Source organism: Aptenodytes patagonicus, chromosome 4 (genome assembly GCF_965638725.1).
Source record: "Aptenodytes patagonicus chromosome 4, bAptPat1.pri.cur, whole genome shotgun sequence".
In the NCBI taxonomy this organism is placed as follows: Eukaryota; Metazoa; Chordata; class Aves; order Sphenisciformes; family Spheniscidae; genus Aptenodytes; species Aptenodytes patagonicus.
The window spans coordinates 47921338-47941571 of record NC_134952.1 but is presented as its reverse complement, the minus strand read 5'-3'; the positions used below and the strand labels follow the sequence as shown (position 1 = coordinate 47941571).

At 39.6% G+C, this 20234-nt stretch overlaps 1 protein-coding gene across 2 annotated transcripts; it reads left to right on the top strand.

Moving 5' to 3' along the window:
• The first annotated feature begins 313 nt into the window (after positions 1-313).
• Positions 314-19610, top strand: ETFDH (electron transfer flavoprotein dehydrogenase). Of its 2 annotated transcripts, none has more exons than XM_076336606.1 (13): positions 314-400; positions 2413-2559; positions 3373-3602; positions 4501-4582; positions 4857-4975; positions 5296-5373; positions 8305-8451; positions 10295-10435; positions 12429-12572; positions 16336-16504; positions 18300-18482; positions 18819-19040; positions 19353-19610. In XM_076336606.1, the coding sequence occupies exons 1-13, from the start codon at positions 367-369 to the stop codon at positions 19514-19516; spliced, it is 1860 nt and encodes a 619-aa protein (XP_076192721.1). In that variant the 5' UTR covers positions 314-366; the 3' UTR covers positions 19517-19610. The 2 variants fall into 2 exon arrangements, with proteins under 2 accessions (XP_076192721.1, XP_076192722.1); XM_076336607.1 differs by having other exon boundaries at positions 330-346.
• Positions 19611-20234: the final 624 nt, after the last annotated feature.

The window sequence follows — 20234 nt, the reverse complement described above, 5'->3', positions numbered from 1 at the left end:
GCGTCGCGCCGCGCGCCGGGAGCGGTAGTCTTTCCTGCCGCAGTGCCTCGCGGCGCCGGCCGGCGCGCGGGGGGCTCACCCCACCCCACCCCACCGCCCCGCTTCCGCCGAGCGCCTCCCCTCGCGATCTCAGGCGAGGGAATCGGCTCGCACCGGCTCGGGCCGTTGTCCCGCGAGGGAAGCCGGGACGGGCCTTGCCGCCGGGAGCTCTGGGAGCTGCAGTCCTGCCGCCGGGACGGGGCGGGACCGGCGCCCTCTCGCCGGCGGCCGAGCGCGCAGGCGCGGCGTGGCCGAGGGCCGGCGGGGGGCGTGCGCAGGGCGGCCGCGGGGAGCGGAGGGCGCCGAGGTGGGTCGCGGGCCGCCGCCATGCTGCTCTCTCGCTGCCCGTCCTCCAGCCGAGGTAACGCGCCGGCTCGCTCCGGGGGCGGCTGACCGTCCCGAGGGGACGGGGCTGGGGCGGCCGCCGCTCGGCGGGACGGGACGGGGCGGGACCGGCGGCTGGCGCGGCGCGGAAGGAGGGCAAAGGTCGCGGCTGGGGCGCGCCCGGGTGTCCGGGCGGCGGGGCGGCCGCTGGGCCGGGAGCGGGGCCGGCGGCGGCGGCTCCTGCGGGCGGGGGGCGGCAGCTGTGGGTGTCGGCGGTGGGACGGCCGTGGCTCCCCCTGCCCCAGCGGCCTCTCTCCGTCCGAAGGCGCTCCTGAAGGGGAGGGCAGAGCTGTCCGTGAGCGCTGGCCGCGTCGGAACCGCGGGTTGTTAACGTGTTCGATCTGTAACGTGGTGCGTAAGAAGCGTACCTTTTTTTTGAGTGATATTAGGTGTTACCTGTTTTAAAGGATAAAATAAAGCAATTGCATGCGTGCCCTTACTGGCGGAGTAATTGTAGAGACAGCATCCCGACAGCGGTTACTAAAGAGCTGCGGAAGAGTAAAGTTTCTTCTTAGGGGTTGCTTGCAACCCTTGGTGCAAACGCTTCCCATCACGTTACCACGGCTGTAAGCTCTCAGTAGCGTGGTGGCACAAGTTCAGTTCACTCGCTGGGAAGAATCTGCCCCTTCAGGGTTTGGACCTACCTTGGCAATTACCAGACATATCCTGAGCTGAATTTCACTTCTTCTGCGTGTGTGTGAAGTAATTGATATTTTCTTAACTATATTGTGTAATTCGTAGTACCATCAGTTCTGCTCAAATAAAAATATCTCAAAAATTAAGTTGAGGTGTCATGTTTTAATGTGTAGGTGTAGTTGTTACCATGCTTGTAAAATACATTGCTTGTTCTCAGATCCTGCCTGCTTGCAGATAAAGGGTAATTAAGAGTCATGAGATGGTATGATAATAGCTTTTATGTTATGTCAGTTAAGTACAAAATTGCTGTTAAGAAACCAACTTAGATAATACTTACTACCTTCCATATAGAGACCAGTGTCCTGCCTGTCACTGTGCAGAGTTACGACGGAGGATATTTGCGCTGGCCTTGCCAATCGCCGTTCTCAACAAAACATTTCGGTCATAGGATGTTGGTGATTTTACCTACGTAGTTTTGCAGAAATACTCTACTTTAAGAAGGGGAATCCTTAAAGGAAGGAAAAATACCTGTCAAGGTGTATTAGTTCACGGATCTTTTAACAGTAACTAGTTTTGGTGCTAACCACACTAGTTTTCTGAGTACGAATTGCACACATCTTCATAATTTTTTTTTGTGAAAGAGGAAAATCAGAACAAGAATGCAACATGTAATAGGCCTTCTGAACAGAGTCCTGTTTTGATCATTTTAAACTTTCATTTGGTCCATTTGCTTAAAAAGAAATTCTAATTTGTTCTTGCAACAATTAACGTATCTGCAGCAAAGGTAACGATTAACTGTATCTACTGTTCCTAGCTTTGGCTAAAGTATGCTTGCGTTTAAGTCTGAGCTTTTATCGTAGACCATGACGTTTACTTTAGATGAATTGTCTAGTATCAGCCCAAAATGTGTGTCTCAACGTGTGTTGAGATGTCAGAAGGGATGAACTTGCATGTCCTATCTCTACAGTTGTTTGGTCACTTTTAATGAAGTCTGAAATAAATCTTTTGAAGTTCAAACTGAACTAGGAACTTAAAATGTGTTTCACCTGTGTACACGCATGTTACCTTATGTCAGCTGTCAGAAATGGCTGGCGAGTGTATTGAGTGGTATTATGTGAAGAATGCTTAAAGGGGAAGCTCTTCACTTCCCCCCCCCTCCCCCCCCGATATAAAATTATACAGCGCATTCCTAACTTGAAAATTTAAAAATCTGTGTTTATGGTTCCTCACCTTCACATCACCTGGTAGCCTTTGTGGGGGGAGCTGTCATATTTGTTGTGCCACTTGGGTCTCTGAAAAGTCGAAAAATTTGGAAAACGACTGATTTGACAAATTTGTTTCTTGTTTTTGCAGCACGTCAGTGCTTTCATGCTCTAAAGTTGATAAAGAGAGACTGCCTTCCATCACTGCACATCGCAAGATGTGCATCTACTGCCTCTGTGCCTCGCATAACTACGCATTATACAATTCATCCTCGGGACAAAGACAAACGATGGGAAGGTAGGCGAAAAAACGCATTCTTTAAAAGCTGCTTTATTATTATTATTGCTTAGCTTTAAAGATACTGAAATGTGTTGCTGGTTTTTTCTTTTTACAGAAATTCTGTACTCTTAAATACAGTACTAATATTCCAAATGAAATTTTGTGGTTGCTATCTCACAATGAATGTCTTTAGTGCTATAAAATGGGATCAGATTAAACTTGATCCTAGTTATTTAAAGAAAATATATAAGCAGCTTTTGCTTTAGTGACTATCACAACAAGATTTAATTCTGTCAGGTATGTATCTGTTGGATTTTTTCAGTTGTTCTTACCATGAGAGTTTGTGAGAAAATAAGATTAATATATATCTCTGGGCATTCCAGTCTCTTCATTCAGCATTTTAATGGCTTCAATTCCAGAAAAGATACTGATTAATTAGTGTAAAATAAAGTAACTTGTTCTGAATAAGGGTCTTTTTTCTTTTCTTTCTCCCTTACCTGGAGTTTCACTGAGTGTCTTTGATACAGCTAGCCAGCTGCGCTCTTAAGTTTAACATTCTAAGGTGATACTTACTCGTGGTGCATAGAGATTGAGTATATGTTTTTATGGTATGTCTCCTTACAACTTAAAAAGAGCTAATTTTACATTGGGGTGCTAATATCCTTCTGTACTCTTCCAAGTACTGAAGTGGGGATTCTGTTAAATATTTAGCCTCCTTTTATGCATGGTAATACTACTGCGATAGCCAGTATTACAGAGCAAGGTTTAGTGAGAGAGAGACTGGGGGAAATTGAAGATTGATTTATCCCTCTATCTTTTTTTCTATTATAGGGGTAAACATGGAAAGATTTGCAGAGGAAGCTGATGTTGTCATTGTTGGAGCAGGCCCTGCGGGTCTTTCTGCAGCTATTCGACTCAAACAGTTAGCCGCGGAGCATAGCAAAGAAATACGTGTTTGTCTGGTGGAAAAGGCTTCTCAGATTGGTGCGCATACACTGTCTGGTGCTTGTCTTGAGCCAAGGTCCTTACAAGAACTCTTTCCGGACTGGAAGGAGCGAGGGGTATGTATGAGCATATAAACACTGAAATTAATCGTTGGCTTGTAATGAACTCCCTATCTGACTCATTCTGGTATGACTTAGTACCTTGGTACTTAGTACCATTTTTAAGATATGTTGATCTAACAAAACAAAACCCCCCTACCTTCTTTTTACTCTGTTTCCTTTAGTTCGACAATGCTAAACTTTTATGTCTACACAGATATGCTGTGGCCTTTGCTCTTTTATATAGTAGTCTTACTGCATCTATGCAGTATGTCTGGCGCATCCTGGGATGCACTACACTTACTGCATATGGACAGAATCCAGCTCCCGTGCACAAGCAGTAAGATGGTCGATTCTTAGCAATGTCAGACTTGTTGCATCTGTATGATAGTTCTTCATAGTCTCAGGAAATGGTGCATAGTACAGTGATTTTTGTGCAGACATAGTGGCGTTACGGAGGCCTAAGATGCTTTTAGGAGGGAGGATAGCAAGAGATGAGCTGCCATCTCTGCCAGAACAGCCGTCTGACTTACAGCCGGCTGCCTGCTGTCACCTGGGAGCTGCAAGAAGTGGGCCGTTGACTAGTTGTTTCATCTTAATGGGCTAAACATGCAAGTTGAGCTGCCTGCTTTAGAAACCTCTAGAATATTGATGTAGTAGAAGCCTGCGTACAAACTGTAGAAGTTATTGGCAAGGCCCTGTTCCAGATTTTTTACCTCAATAGTTGTGTTACTTCTTGCCTGATGACTGCCTCATAAGGTACTTTATGTTCTCTCTTACGATGCTTCCCTATAGAAGTGCTTTATTAAACCTTTAATTGACTGCCAGTTCGATTGTTTGATTTGTTGTTGTATTTGTTGGATTGGCTAGAAAAACATAACTCTCAGTACTGTTTCTATTTTCTTTTTTTATGCAGGCTCCACTTAATACTCCTGTAACTGAAGACAAGTTTGGCATTTTAACAAAGAAATCTAGAATTCCAGTGCCAATTCTTCCAGGTAAAGTTTGGTGAGATGATAAAAAGTCATCTTTCTCAGTATCTTTTTCAACTTTTCAATGATTGAAACGATTTGATTCAATGTAGTACAGCAAGTGTATATAGAATGTAATAGCTTCCAGTGATAGGGACCCTGTAGGTGATGGCTGTAATAATACATGGCATTACTGTGAAGACAGTAGTTGTAGAAGAAGATATGACATCTGATGTATACAACTTCTGTTATTTTGCTTAGTGTTCTATGTTTTGTGTGTGTGTGTATCTTTCTTGCCTAGGACTTCCAATGGTTAATCATGGAAATTACATAGTACGTCTGGGCCACCTTGTGAGTTGGCTCGGTGAACAAGCAGAAGCTTTGGGTGTTGAGGTTTATCCAGGCTACGCAGCAGCTGAGGTAATAATGACATCAGTGTGTATATGAAAAGCGTTTCTGGAACCCCCTTCACTCGACTCCCAGTTTATTTGTACATTCACAACATTCGTCTTAAAAGAAGTGTATTGTGAAAACCCTGTTTCAGTGCCTAAATTCCCTGGCCCAGATCCAGCAAAGTGCAAGTGGATCATACAGTATGTTAATATATACATAATCTTCAAGTTTGACCGTTAAAAACGTAGTGCTTAGAAGTTCTGCTTTAGAACTTTTTATGAATGGATTGAAATGACAGATCATTAAAATGTATGTTTGTTTGTTTGTTTGTTTAAATATTTCCAAAGGTTCTTTTTCATGAAGATGGTAGCGTGAAAGGGATAGCAACTAATGATGTAGGCATTCAAAAGGATGGAGCGCCTAAAGTAAGTAGCTTTCTTACCCATCACTAGGGGTCTCATTATGGAAATTGTGATATATCTGCTTCTACTGCCATCAGTAGTCTTGCTGCAGCCTAAGAAAAAGTGTAAAATTCAGTACCTGTCTTCCCTCTCTGTATATAAAATGGATCAATTACCTGTGAAAGTTCTGGTCTCAGAACGTTGTAAACTACTTCTGAGATTAGCAGAAAAAGCCTTCGCAGAAGGAAGGTTTGTTTGAGGGTGACTTGAAGGAAATACTGTAAGGGTGTCTTGGCATATGTGAAAGCAGGAAACAAAGGAAGGAATTCCAGGAACTCCTGGAAGAAAGGTGCGAAGGTGAAACAGAAAGCTGTTGTCCAGCTGATAACTAGCAACATGTAAGAGTGTGCTTCTGGCTGATTTGTTTTCTTTGGTATGTACAACTGCAGTCGCATTTGTTGACAGCCTGTCTACCTTGTTGGGGCAAGGTACAGACTGAAGCTCTGTACCTTTTTGCTGGTTGGTCACATCTCTGTATCCAGAGGGTGACTCTCTGCCCTAAGTGTCGGACTTTGATTTTTAGTGGAACCCAGAACCTGCGGTAAGCGTGTTGCTTCCCTGTGCAATACATAGGGAGAATTTGGCACCTCAGAATAACTCAGAACAACTTTCACACAGAATTATTTGGCTAAAGAAATTACGGGTGCAAGTTTTTTCTTAAGATTTACTTTCTTTTATAAGGTTTCTTACTAGTTACGTAGGGTTTCAAAGAGCTATTTACTTTCACATAAAAGTGTGGGCTGTTTTCCCATTTAAGGCAGGGGATGAGAAGAAAAGACTCGTTCTTGTTTTAAGAGAATACAGCCAATGAAGGAGGAAGGGGTGGCAGGGAAAAGTGACACATTTTCTCAGTGTAATATTGTCTGTCCCCTGCAGGGGGTAGACAGTCGCTTATTTTCAGGTATGGGTTTTCTCCAGTAGGAGGTGGAAGTGATGCGCGCAACTTGCTGCGGTAATAAAGATTAATTGGGGGTTGGGTTGGTTTGGTTTCAAAGTGGGGAGGAACTATGATTTAATTTTTTTTTTTTTAAAGCATCCTCAAAGCCTAGATTTTTTTTTTCCCCCGTTTATTCTGGAAGAATGTGTCTGTTAACTTCTTTAATGCACGTAATTAGTGTGCCACAACAGCAAACAAATTTTTGAGTATTCAAGTGTTTTAACTGTCAGTTAGGTCAGCTGATAATACCGCCAGCATGTAAAAGTTCAGGTAAATAAACGTAGTTTGTATAAACTTCAAGGCAAGAATATCTTCAATGTGTTTGTACAGAGCCTAATCAAATAGGCTGTGGTTAATGAATAGAATTTCACCTTGCAGTCGACACCAATCAAACAAAAATGCCAATGGAAAAAATGCAGATTAAAAAGTTGCACATTTATTCTTGTGTAGATGCTGGAGAAGGATGTTAACTGTGAAATACAACTTTGTCACATTACTGAAATGTTTCAAATTCATGAATTCTGATATTTACAATGTGGAGTCGTATGGTTACTGCTGGCTTTCTGATCCTACTGACTTGTTATTCTACTTCTGGGAATCTTATTTTTCCCATTTAAATGTTTGAGCATTGTTAATATTTTTTTTTTCTGATTGCTTTCAGTAAATGGAGGTCAGTTTAAGAGCTTATATGCATTCTTTAGCAAAAACATAATAAAAATTTCTTTACTTAGAATTCTAATGTTAAATAAATAAAAATACTCCCAAACTTTTAAGTCATTGCTCTAAGTTGGTTTATTTTATATAAATCTACTTCAAATTGGACAGTATATATTTTTAATCTTTAGATCAAGTAATAAGTCCCTGTAGTTCTCTTAGTATTTTGTAAGCTTAGTTCACTTTCAGGTTGGCAATCAGAAATTCAAAGAATACACAAAAAAATTGGCAAAATCTTGTAACTCCTGTTTAAAGGTAATTCCCAACTAGAGGGAACATTTTTACTTGCTAGCTTTTTTCAGAGATTTCCAAGCAGTAAGTTACAAGCAGATTTCACCTGAGAGACAATTCAAAACCAAAGCAATAAGCTTCTCCTGGACCTATGCTGGTTTACCTTGAGATGGTTTTATTGGGTACTGCTGGATATGTTCATCCAAAACTGTTTTCGTTATCTGTTTCAACGTTAAGCTTTCTGTCTCAAATCAAGTTTTTTTTCTTTTTTTTCCCTGCAAGATTATGTATATTTAGAATCTTGTATCCTCATACTGCAAATATAATCTAGTAATATTCTTGTCCAATGCGCTCACATATGCAGGTGACATGCTCATACGTGAGTATGCTGGTTCCCCTTATCTTGCCCTCAGTCTCATTGTTGGAATTTTTGATGAGAATTTTTTTTTATAGTGATACTTAACGTTAGTTTAATTTTACTGCATGTTTTAACATGTAAGATTGGTGTAATTATAGTAACTTTATTCTGAGGTAGTGGGTTCTTTTGGGGACAGGGGTGATGCAGGTTTTTCTGATCTGGTGTGTCTGCCTAGCCTCTATCATACATGTGTGTATGGAGGGGATAACGTTTTATTGTAACGTGACTTCATGAGCAAAAATTAAAGCATGAAGTTATAGGTTAAGATTCTTTGTTCTGTCAGGGTTCCTTTGCATCATAGGAACGAGCAGATGTGATTTAAGTATCCTCCGATCTGGAAGAGATTCTTTTTTTCAGTAACGAATGGCGATTTCACTGTAGTGCTGCTCTACTGGAATCCCCTTACAAGATTTGCCAGGGGTGTATCATGGTTAGGTGGAAAAGACAACTGGACTAGAGCCATAGCTTGCAATGGTTTGTAGGTTCTGGGCAGTGCCACAAAGTAGTGTAAAATCACTTTATTGTCCTCCAGTTTCTTGCTATGAGTTTGGTGTGGCACAGATCTAACTGCCGATGAAATGCTTTACTTTTGCAGGCTACCTTTGAAAGAGGCTTGGAACTTCATGCTAAAGTCACAGTCTTCGCTGAAGGTTGTCATGGGCATCTAGCCAAACAGCTGTACAAAAAATACAATCTAAGGGAGAAATGTCAAGCCCAGAGCTATGGCATTGGACTGAAAGAGGTATCACCTGCATAATTTTAACAATTAAGGAAAATACTGTGAAGCTATAAGGTAGTTTCTATTTGCTTTCAGGCTAATTTATGTAAGACATTAGAATGATAGATTTTCAGTTAACGCTTTCAGACTTCAGAATCTTTGCTATTCTGAAGCTGATCAGAGAAGATGCTCCCTGAATATTGTAACTGTTTTGTTTCAGCTGCTGCTTCTTTTATATCTGTGTTATAACTAGAGGTACCTGTGAATCCACTCTGTTAATGTCTTAATTTGATTTCAAATTACATTCACTTGTGAAATCAGTTTTCAGCACTTTTACTAAATGAGAGAGGGATTCATGCTGCCTAATTGTAGGGGTTTTTAGTACCTGAGAAGGGAAGGAAAGGCTTTCTACGGATTTTCTGTATATTCATTAGAGAGAGAGAGAAAAGGGCTGTTGCAGGTGATGACTCATGCTCTCTGAAACACCTTTTGGATGACCTTTTTTTCCCAAAAAATCCCTTTACTGGGTTTATAAAATTGGGATAAGGATCAGGTTTCCTTTTTGAAATATCTTATACTCGGGAAGTATCACTCATGAAAAAGAACTGTGTTATTTAGAATATGTTCAGAGTTTCACTATAACTCATTCTTTATTTATTACTTTAAGCATGTACTTCCAGCTACAAAATACTTGTTAAATAATGAGTTTACACTTCTGCAGAGAATAACCACTCTGTAAATGTTGCAATGTATGGTGTAGTATTAGTTACAATTTCTAATACCTAAGTTGTCATTAAAGCAGGGTTTTACTGTAGAGTTCCTTTGCTTCCAGATGAGACTGTATCTGCTTTAGCAAATAGGACAGTCCAATAGGAATGGATCTGTAAAGAGAAATAGTTGGTGCTGATGAGCGGATATCCACACTATGCACGTTTCGGGGTTATTTTTACTTCGGACTAGCTTCGGTCTAGGCCCATGGACTGAGTGCCCTTTCATGACTGGAATGCTTTAGGTCGGCTTCTGGAGCCTGTCTTACAGTTTAGTTTCATGTGAAAGGAATCCAGTTCATGCCTTCCATGGCTGCTGTACGATGTGAACCAAAGCACAGTAAGCAGGAGGAATCAGGAATCCTGCTCAACAATGTGCTCCTTAATCTAAGCTGGAACACGAATGTAGATGTGCCCTCTCCATGCTTGAGCTGATCTAATGGTGCTCAGCTGCCCTCTTGTCATTAGACTGCACCTGGCACATAACTCCACGGTGAAGAGATGTTTTGTGAAATGAGCAGAAAATTGACTCAGTGGTGGAAACGTGAAGATGCTTCTGTGAGTTCAGCATGGGTCAGATGAATACTGGAGATGAGTAGAGCATGAGAGATGAGTACTGGATGAGAGAGCAGAGAGAGGACAACCTGTTTGACAGCAAATATTTGGATCAACTCAGACATATTGTTAAGCCTGACCTTGAAAAACTTGTGAAGAAATTGCAGTGGTTCATATGAAAAAATAAAGTTTTTAAAGAAAAGAGTCAATGTAAGCATTGCATTCCTTAGCAGAAGTATCTATCAAAGTCACTAATATAAAGGGTCTTGTGGATGAATTAAAATTTTGGGTATAGTGCTGGAGTCTCAGTCACGTTTTCTGATGCGCAACATTTCAAGAAAGGGAAGTATTAGGAAATTCTTACATGGTAATCTAAAACAAGTATTTGTGCTTATTACCTGATATTTTGCTGTATGAGTTTATGCATTGGTCATCGCAGTAAATTAATTTTCTTCTATACTTACTTGTGTGTTTGTCTTTTATTATGTTATTGAAAGGCCATTACTTGGCAATAGAAAGTAATTTTTTTGTGATCTTCATTTCAGTTATGGACTATTGATGAAAAGAAATGGAAACCAGGAAGAGTAGAACATACTGTAGGCTGGCCTTTAGACAGACGTACATACGGAGGATCCTTTCTTTATCACTTAAATGAGGGTGAACCTTTAGTTGCTCTTGGATTTGTGGTAAGTGAAGTTGTTTATTTCATGCTTGTTTGTTGTTGTTTGGGCTTCATTTTTATGCAATTTCTTTTCTCTGTTTTAATGTGAAGATTAAAACAAGAGTTGCGACGGACCAAATTCAGTGCTTTCTCATTCTTAAGTGCATTTATTCTCATATTCGGGAAGGTTAATTTGTCACATTAATCTGTCTTTAATGTAGTGTCTTTTATTAAGAACAAAATGGAAAACTTACAAATACCTTTTTTGCAAATCAAACAAATTTTGGTAAAGCCAAAACCGGATGATTAATCAAAACTGCTCGCAAAATTTTTGCAAGTTAGGAAATACCTAAATCACATACACTTTGTACAATTCAGTTTCCTCATTCGTGTGTCAACCTTGGGTGCATATGCACTTTATGAGAGAAGCACATAAAGTGCAGCACTCCACGGTTCCACAAGCAGCATCCCTTCCATTTCTGAGATCTTCAGTTTGTTCTTACCATTTTTCGCCCCTGTTTGACGTGTGCCCTCTTTAGCAACTGTCTTTCTGAATTGGACAGGCAGCTTCTTCCTTCTTACTGCCTCTTTATCAGAAGCGTTGAGATCACTAGAGAGACTCTTGTTCTGCCAGCCGGTGGTGCAAGGAGCAATGGTAGGAAATGTTTTTCTAGCAACTACAGTCCTAAATGAAGCATGCACTATTTATCCTGTGCGTGTGCTTTACACACAGATGTAAGAGTCAGGGACATGATCTGGACTTTTAGCAGCATGGGATTGAGGTGACCCTTTGGTCTCCTAGATTTCAGAAGGATTCCGGAGTGCGTGGCAGGGGGGAAGCTGTATTTTTGTCTAACCGTTCTGTAAGAAACATTGAAAAAACTTGTTAGCTTTTCTCAGACATACATACTTGTCCTGTGCAGATTTCCAATATTGGAATTAGTAAATATGGACAGTGGACATTCAAATGCTGTTTGTTTTTTAGAAGGGTAGAGAGCTCTGATTCTTACAGAGAATAGTAATCAGTAATGTTCATATTATCTTCAGTTCAGACAGGAGAAAATCAACTTTTGTGTGAATACACAAGCACTTTTTTGTCTTTGAACTTTACGCCTATGTCAGTCTGAGCTGATTTTTGGAGTAGGATTATCTTGCACTTGTTTTGAAAATTGTTCATTAACTTTATCTAGCAAGGAAAGTAGATGCAAACAGTGCTCTAAAGGCAGTGAGCTGCGGAGAAATCAAGGTACTGTTTGTTGCTGACTCACGATATATTTTGTTACTTATCTCAAATAAAGCTCACAGGAACCAGGAATAATCCCTTTCTCAAAAGGGAAGATTTGGCAACATAAGTCCTTTTGGGAGTATATTAAAGATGGGAAATGCAGAGTATATCTTTGAGCAAATTCTCAAATGCATAAGAAGAATCCTAGGCATCCAGCCAATTGGCAGTCTTTTTCCCCCATTTTCTGCTTTCATCATTGCTCCCCTGTGCTTTATTACAATGGCTCACCTAATTGGAAATGATAATTGACTCCGCTAAACTATGTGAAGAACTGTTTAAAATATGTGAGCACAAGGGCATAACTATCTAGAAATAATTGTTTACCTCTTCTTCCAGCTTTTCTAGGGCAAAGAGGTTTTGAAACACAAATTTAAAACAAGTTTTCTTGCTTATCCTGCCCATTAAACCATGTTTAATTTAATTTCACTATTTTATTTCAAAGACAGAATGCAGTTAAATTATATTACAATGCAATTAAATATTTTCCATGCTTTGGGTTTCAGGTAGGGCAGAAAACAGTCTTATAGCAGCAAATTCTCAGATTTGCTTCTACTATACTGTTAATAGAATGTATTTTTGGCAGTAGTTTCTCCAAGTAGAAAGGTCCTGAGGTTGGTTTAGTATAAAATAGATTTAAAGAGTTGATGTGGTAATATGTGATTGTTTTCTTTTCAAACTTTTGTTGAAATTTCATACTTTATTTTCATTAATGTTGTACTTTTTTTTTTTTAAGGTTGGTTTAGATTATCAAAATCCCTATTTGAATCCATTTAGGGAGTTTCAGAGGTGGAAGCACCATCCTAGTGTACAGCCTACTTTGGAGGGTGGAACAAGGATTGCCTATGGTGCCAGAGCGTTAAATGAAGGTGGTTTCCAGGTAACTTTTTCATGAAGTTTTTTACTTTGAGTTCTCTATAGCCATGTTTTTAGTGCTGTAGATTCAGGTTGCATGCTGTTGGGAAACGACTGAACTATAATAAAGATGAATAAGGCTGAAAGTTTTGCTGGACAGAAAAGCCTTGTTATCTTGCTAGATACTGGCTGCTGAGATTTGCTAGACTTAGTGTCTGTCATACTAAAAATCTTCTGACATAGTCGCTTTACTTTCGAAATGAAATAAGTAGAGTTTATTGCAATCAAATGTGTTCAGCAGCAAAGAAGCTACAGATAATTCTTTGTTGTGCCTGGAACCCTGGGGAAGAAAGGGTAGCACCACTCATCTGTTGTTTTTGTGGGGTTGGGGGAAGGGAGCGTATTTTCCAAATTACTTGTTTATCCTAGCAGAGGGAACTTCTTTCCAGTGCTGACCCTTAAGTCAGTGATGGTGTTGAAATTGTTAACGTAGCTTGGCAGATGAGTCTTTGTCTCCTCAAGTACAGATACCTTTGGTATCTTTCATGCACAACTTTGAATTTCTGCTTTCTTGGGAGATGGAATACCTTGTTCATTTTGTTCCCTTAAGGAGTCTAAAAGCTTAAATTTTAAAAATGTGTTCATCGGGACTTAAGGTCTGTTGAAAGGGTTGGAACAACTTGCAGGAGAAATAGTCTAGAATTTATATTTAACAGCTAAAGTCCTTTCAACCTGTTAGCTTCTCATGTGGGAATCCTGAAACACGGGACGTGGCTGGGTGTCCTGGACTCCCAGATCCATCTTCTAGATGCTCCTTTCAGTTTGGAACTTAAAACTAGCCTGAGTGTTCATGATCCGCAGCCTGTGTGTGGGGCCATTCCATTCTGCTCTCTGACTACTTTGTCTTTCTTCTTTGGTATAAATGTGGCTTTGTGCAGCTCTTGCAATACAAGTAGAATTTCAACAGCAGCGTAACTCTTGCCACGGTCTTGTGGAGTTAGGCTTTGACACCAGTGTGGATGCCTGGGACTGAGTCCTGTGGGTTCAAGCAGTCTGTGGGTTGATTACTTTGTAATCTCAAGTGGAAATATGTCATATTACGTTGTAACACGACTGTGTTACTAGCTTATTTCAGAAACCCTTGTCGGTCCATTATTGACACAGGTAAGATACAAAATGCCAGGATGTTTTAATCCAGACTTTTATGCAAGGGGGGCTTCTCTTTCCACCCCGTGCACTGGTTTCTCTATCACAGATAGTCATTATTGAATTTCTGGCTTTGATGAAGTAGCCAGATTGTGACTTCAGTTGCATATTCCTTACACTGCTTGAAACATATGGCTGAAAGAACATGATATTTTTTAAGTCACTTACAGACATTGTTTGTGCTGTTACACAGGCAGTAGGACTACAGCTCTTGCTCATCTCTGCCTAATCTTTGGACTTTCTTCTTTGCTGGATTTAAAACAAATGTCACTTTCTTTGCACTGTTCCTCATATAAAAGCATGTTTCTTGTGTTTGGGGGTTTTTCTTATTTCCTGTAGATAGAATTGTCTAGTTAATCATGAAGTCACATTTTTAAATGGCTTTTTTTAATACATGCTTTCAGTAAAAAAAAAAGCTTTATTGATGAGTCATTTAGGAAGATTTTTAAGATTAGCTCTTCTTTTGCATGTGTTGCTTTGATTAATAACTGTAGCAGTCTGACTCATTTGCATCACTGGAGTCCAGGAATATTTTCTTATGTAAGTAGTTCTGTAGCTCCAGTTTTCATTTTGGTGACAGTATTGCATCAAATAGGTGTATAAAATTACCATCAATCTAAACTTTTTTGTCTGTTATAGATAACCTTATGACCACGTTCTTTAGTCTTTAACATGCAGTGATGCTAAGTTGGTGTGAGAGAGAGCGAGCGCTCTTGGATGTTTCCCTGATTTTGTAGCTTTTTGGGATATGTGGAGGGAGGGGACAGAGTTTAATAGACTACATCTACATAGCTATTATTTCGTTTATTAAAGTTGCAAAAACAAGCAGCTAAAATTAAGAAATTCCCATGCGCCCTCTGTTTTGTCTCCGTTTTGTCAAAAACTTTTAAAAGATTTAAGAGTTTTGTGGAAGAAATAAAAGGTGTTGCTGTTGAGCAATGTGTATTATGAATCTCGGGGAAAATAACCTTCATATTGATGACCCATGCAAGTGTCAAACGTTAGACTCACTTACCAGATTTTCAACCCTGAGGTGAGCTAAGGGGAGGAGAATGTGGGGTTCCCTGTCTGCTGGGAGGGGAGGACTCTGCAGGGAGCAGGAGTCTCCCCTTCTTCCCTCCTCCAAATCAGCCTTGTTTTGTCTACTTGCTGCCAAGAGGGTGGTGGCTTCTTCAGGTGCTCAAGGTTGAAAGGATTTCACCCTGTATCTCAGGGGCAGGGAGGTCTCGTGCCATGCTGGCGTGATGCGTTCCTTCAGCTCGATAAACTGACTGTGAAAACAGGCACCAAGTGCCGTAGTACTAATAAAGACAATTACTAACGAAGCTGCAGTACGTGTAACCTTTTGTGTTACATGACTAATCTCATTTATACTTTGACAGTATGTTGGTCACTAAGTACCTATTAAGCGAAACAGTTGTTGCAGAAGAAAAATACTTGATCACCATCTTTTTATGTAATTCAGAGTCAGTCGAGAAATTTTTCTATGCTTATGTCCGTGCTGCATCATTGCATCCTAATAGATATGACGGAATAACTGTTTTCAGCCAAAGGTCTTGTGAAAAGGGAGGACGTCCTACATACTTAATTCCTTTGAAATACTGTTATATAGCTGAACTTATGACTTCTGGTCACTGAAAAGTAAGTTAAAACTTGTAGTTGTGTTTTCAGCCTAAACTACCTTTCCTACGAACCAAATCACTAAGTCTGTGATTAAACAACTTGCCCAAAACACAAGGGAAATGATGTATAGTACAACTTTTTTTTTAGTGACAACTATATGAATATTCAAAAGTGGCCAGCCCTGGGTGAATAGTAAACAGATAACAATTGAACAAGCAGAAGAAACAAAATGTTTGTTTCAGATCATCTTGAATTTCAAGGGATACATTTTTTTGACATATTTCATGAAATAAAACTACTTGTTTGGGGTCAAATTATTTAGGCTATTAAAAAATGAATTCTTTCAGGCAGCTTTAATAAGCGAGTTGACTGTCCTCAATGACATTATGCTTCTTACAGAACGGGAGTAAGACAATGATTTTGCACCAAAAATATATTTGTTGGCTGCTGACCAACTTCTAAAATAAGCGGGACCTGGAGGGGGACGAGGAGGGCATTGTGCAGTTTCATAGAAAAGATTCAGGGGGAAAAAAAGCACTGAGTAATAAACCGTTAGATGAGATGGATCAACTTACTGTGTGGAAAACGGGAACACAAATGTCTTTTTTTTTTTTTTTTTTTTTTTTTAAAGAATTCACTTAAGTTCTTGAAGGAGGAAAACAGTATCAGTGAGTGACATACCACAGTCTTGTTGCAGACTGTGTTGCAACTGGAAAGAGGATATAAGGAAAATGTTGTCATTATTTTATACTCAGTCCCAGTACGACGTCTGTATTCTTATTTGCTTACTATGCCAAAATTCCCTGATTAAGTGGAGCAACTCTGGTGTATTAGTGCACATGCAAGTCTAAAAATGTAAAGGACACTCGAGCCTCATGCCAATTTCATTTTCAGAATGTTATTTTCACTTTAAAAAAAACCAAAAACAAACAAACCACTTTTCTTTGTTTCCTCTTCAGTCGATACCCAAACTCACCTTCCCAGGTGGATTATTAATTGGTTGCAGTCCTGGACTCATGAATGTCCCTAAGATCAAAGGGACACATACCGCAATGAAAAGCGGCATGTTGGCTTCAGAAGCCATCTTCAGCCAATTAATCAATGAAAATCTTCAGTCAAAGACAATAGGTAAGATCACTGTACTTTGATTTGTAATTACCTTGTGTTCAGTTGGAACCACCAACAGCTTAGCGGTAACTAAATGTGTCTGAAGGAATTAGTTGGGAATGCAAATAAATCATGAAATCAGTGTGGTGGTTCAAAAAGATACCTATTGTTTATTTACTATTTATACTGTTAAATGATTTAAGAAAGAAATTAAGAAAGTTTTGCTTAGTTATTCTTAAGTATTGATCCTACTGCTAGAACAAAAATATGCCTCTAACGAGCATCTGAAAAGTAAGCTTACACTTCCTGTATAAGTAAACAAGAATAGTATATATTTCGTTCCTACAAAGACGTTAAAAATCAGCACTTTATGTTTCAAAAAGTATTACTACAGAATCAGAGAAAAAAATTAGAAGGAACAGATTAAATGTAAGCAAAACAGGGTGAGACTTTTCAAGTTTGCTCTTCACTGTTTTGTTAATTGCTAGGATACTTTTTTCCTTCAGTCTTCTCTTTCTGTCTTTAATTTTATAGTCTTCTCAGTTTGAGACTACGTGTATTTCCTATTATATGAAATGCAAGCACATTGAAGTAATCACCTGATGCTGACCGCATTGTAGTGATTCATTTAAGCCTTGCTTGTTTCCTTAAATCTGTTAACAAAGAGTGTACGGAGAGAGCGCCCAATTAGAATTTCAGTCATTCTGGAGATGGACGCTATAGCCAGCTGCCACCTGATTATTATTTTAGAAATCTCTTCTCTGTAGTGGTGATTCAGTCCTAGTGAGCTCTCGTTCAGCCGAAACATGCAATACACGTTGCCACAGAGGGTATGCTGAACAATTAAAACTTCAACTAGTGTAACAGGTTAAAATGCTTAGAACCCATCTGAGACAATAAACACTCTTACTGGGTAGCGTGCCACTCGTTTGATTATGGACAGGTTTTATAAGCTGTTTACAGTTTTGTCAAGACAGTAGAACATTACAGCCCACTTTCTTCTCTGTGCATAGGTAACAAGCTTTTTTCCAGAGGCTTATGTGAGACAGAAAATATGGACTGAAGCATGTTTTCATGTATAGACAAGGCTTAAAACTGATTCTTTAGAACATCTATTCCTATACAGTAGTAATGGAGAATGGGGAAGGGGAAGCTCTCAGAAAATTTTCATTTGAAGAAACTTTTTTTTTTTCCCAAGATAATGACTTGGCTTTAACTACACTGCAGTAGGTGCGTCATGTCAAGTGTGCAATGTCTAGTATTTGCAAAGAATATAATCAAAGAGTTTAAATCAAAACTTTGTAGTCTACGGTATCTCTAACTTCCTCATTACAAAGGGAGAAAAATTGTTCTCTAGCACTGGCATCATCCATTGGGTCATAGTTACTGAAATCGGAATGTTTGTGGTTGCCTAACTTTTAAAGAAAAAGCTTTTGAACTTGACAACTTTAAAATTAGAAACCTGGCTCTTGGATCACAGGTATGAGTGAGTAGCTGTTTTCCCATAGAGGTGCCAAATATAGCCACCTGGCCGGTTATCTTTATATTTTGCTGAGGTTTGTGGCAATTTAATGCTTCTTGTGGGTCATTTAATAGAGGCTACAAAGGAGCAGTAGATATCTGCCGATAACTGCCAACAAAACGGATCTCTTCAAGAGGCTGAAATATGTTGTCTAGTATATTCCTAGCTTACTGTTCTGAAATTCTCATTTTGCTGCCTTCATTGCTAACAAATGCCTTTATTCAGCAATTATTTTTTATTTCAAGGATAGTCTTTATGTACTGTAGGTACCTAACAAGTAATGTACTGCCCTAGGACTTGATGTGCAAGAATACGAAGAGAACCTAAAAAAGTCCTGGGTCTGGAAAGAGCTGTATGCGGTTAGAAACATCCGGCCATCCTGCCATAGCATACTTGGTGTGTATGGAGGAATGATTTACACAGGTATATTTTATTGGCTACTGAGAGGAATGGAACCATGGACATTAAAACATCCAGGTAATTTCAGTATCTCCTGAAAGAAGATACTAAATGTGTATGTCAGTCTTTTCTGGTCTCAGTTGAAGCTTGAGTACATCTGGTCAAGTGGTGAGGCCTTAAAGTGTAGAAATCGATTAAGGCAGTGAAGCAGACTTTGTCATATTACCTAGCATATAATGTAAATGAAGACATTAAAACACTATTCTACTTAGCATGGTTTTTTGTCTCATGAAAAAGGTTACCTTTTATGAAAGACTTCATTCTGATGACAAGGGAAGTTAATTAAATTACTCTTGAGTAACTGCAAATTACAGTAATTCTATACTGAAACTTATTTATTAAAAATATATTTAGGACCAGATTTTGCTCAGCTCAAGCCAGCCAAAGATTGCACGCCTATCGAATACCCAAAGCCTGATGGAAAAATCAGTTTTGATCTCCTGTCGTCTGTGGCTTTAAGCGGTACAAACCACGAACATGACCAGCCTGCTCATTTAACTCTCAAAGATGACAGCATCCCTGTGAGCAGGAATTTGGCTGTATTCGATGGACCGGAACAAAGATTTTGTCCAGCAGGTAGGTAATAAAAATGTGTGTCTGAGCTGCTTTTGCAAGACAAAAGACTAAGTACTTGAGGAAGAATCCACTTGGCCTACTACTTACTTCAAGCATCCTATCCCAATCCTCCTCCTAGAAGGGGGTTCAAGTGCAGGTCTTAAAATATATATTAACAGTACTTTCATGACAAACTAATTAGTAAACATGGAAGGAGGCAGTTGAATTACACTGGTGATATACTTCCCTCGTTACGCTTCCTGATAAGTAGTAGAGCATACATGCAGGGGGAAACTGTTCACTGAAGTGATAGCTCTCTTTTGCTCTTGGCAGGAGTTTATGAATATATTCCTCTGGAAACAGGACAAGGATCAAGACTGCAGATAAATGCTCAGAACTGTGTCCACTGCAAAACATGTGACATTAAAGACCCAAGCCAGAACATTAACTGGGTAGTGCCTGAAGGCGGAGGAGGACCAGCTTATAATGGGATGTAAACTGACAGGAAATCTATTCAGTGACTTCTGATCACCAACAAATATTTTATGCTGCAGTGTCATTAAAGTACAGCACTGACTTGAATGTTAAAAAGTTTGAGACTAGTGTGCCATTCTGAATTCTAGGTATGACCATTGCATTAAATGGAAAGTTGGTGCCTTCTGGTTAAACCCTAGCCTTATTTAAATAGGACTTCTTTACAGGAGTTGTGTGGCAGGCAGAAGAAAGTTCTTCTCAGGACTGACATAGGAACTTTGGATCTTGGATTTATTGCTGAAGTTCGGTGATAACAGGAGCCATATCCAGAATCGTGGGTATGGTGGAAGAATTTAGTACCTACCCTTAAAAAAAAGTGTTTTCTCTCTCTTTCTGGAGTGATTCACTGTATGTAATCCTGCCCTGCAGTAAGGAAACTACATCAGTCTAGAAAATTGTCACTGCTTTTAAGTGTTACACATTTTACATCAAATTTACAGTTAGATGTTTTTTCCTGATGGTAACAGGGAGCCCATCTGCAATACAACCTGTAAAGCGGTTTAAGAAAAAGGTGTAATACTGCACCTTCATTGTATGTCTACCAGCGTTTTTATTCCTTACAAGAAAGCAGGCCTGCTCTAATAAAAACTAATAGGAACTGCCTAAATTGTCTTGGTGTGAAACCAAGCTTCTTAGGAAGCACTAACTATTAAGCTGCAAAAACACAACCACTACTGATTT

What these genes read in the sequence shown, in the direction of transcription:
- ETFDH (XM_076336606.1), top strand. Translation starts at nt 367, where the DNA reads ATGCTGCTCTCTCGCTGCCCGTCCTCCAGCCGAG. An exon ending in TCCAGTGCCAATTCTTCCAG is followed by an intron (nt 4,583 to 4,856) that starts GTAAAGTTTGGT and finishes TTTCTTGCCTAG; the next exon opens with GACTTCCAATGGTTAATCAT. An exon ending in TCTTCAGTCAAAGACAATAG is followed by an intron (nt 16,505 to 18,299) that starts GTAAGATCACTG and finishes GTACTGCCCTAG; the next exon opens with GACTTGATGTGCAAGAATAC.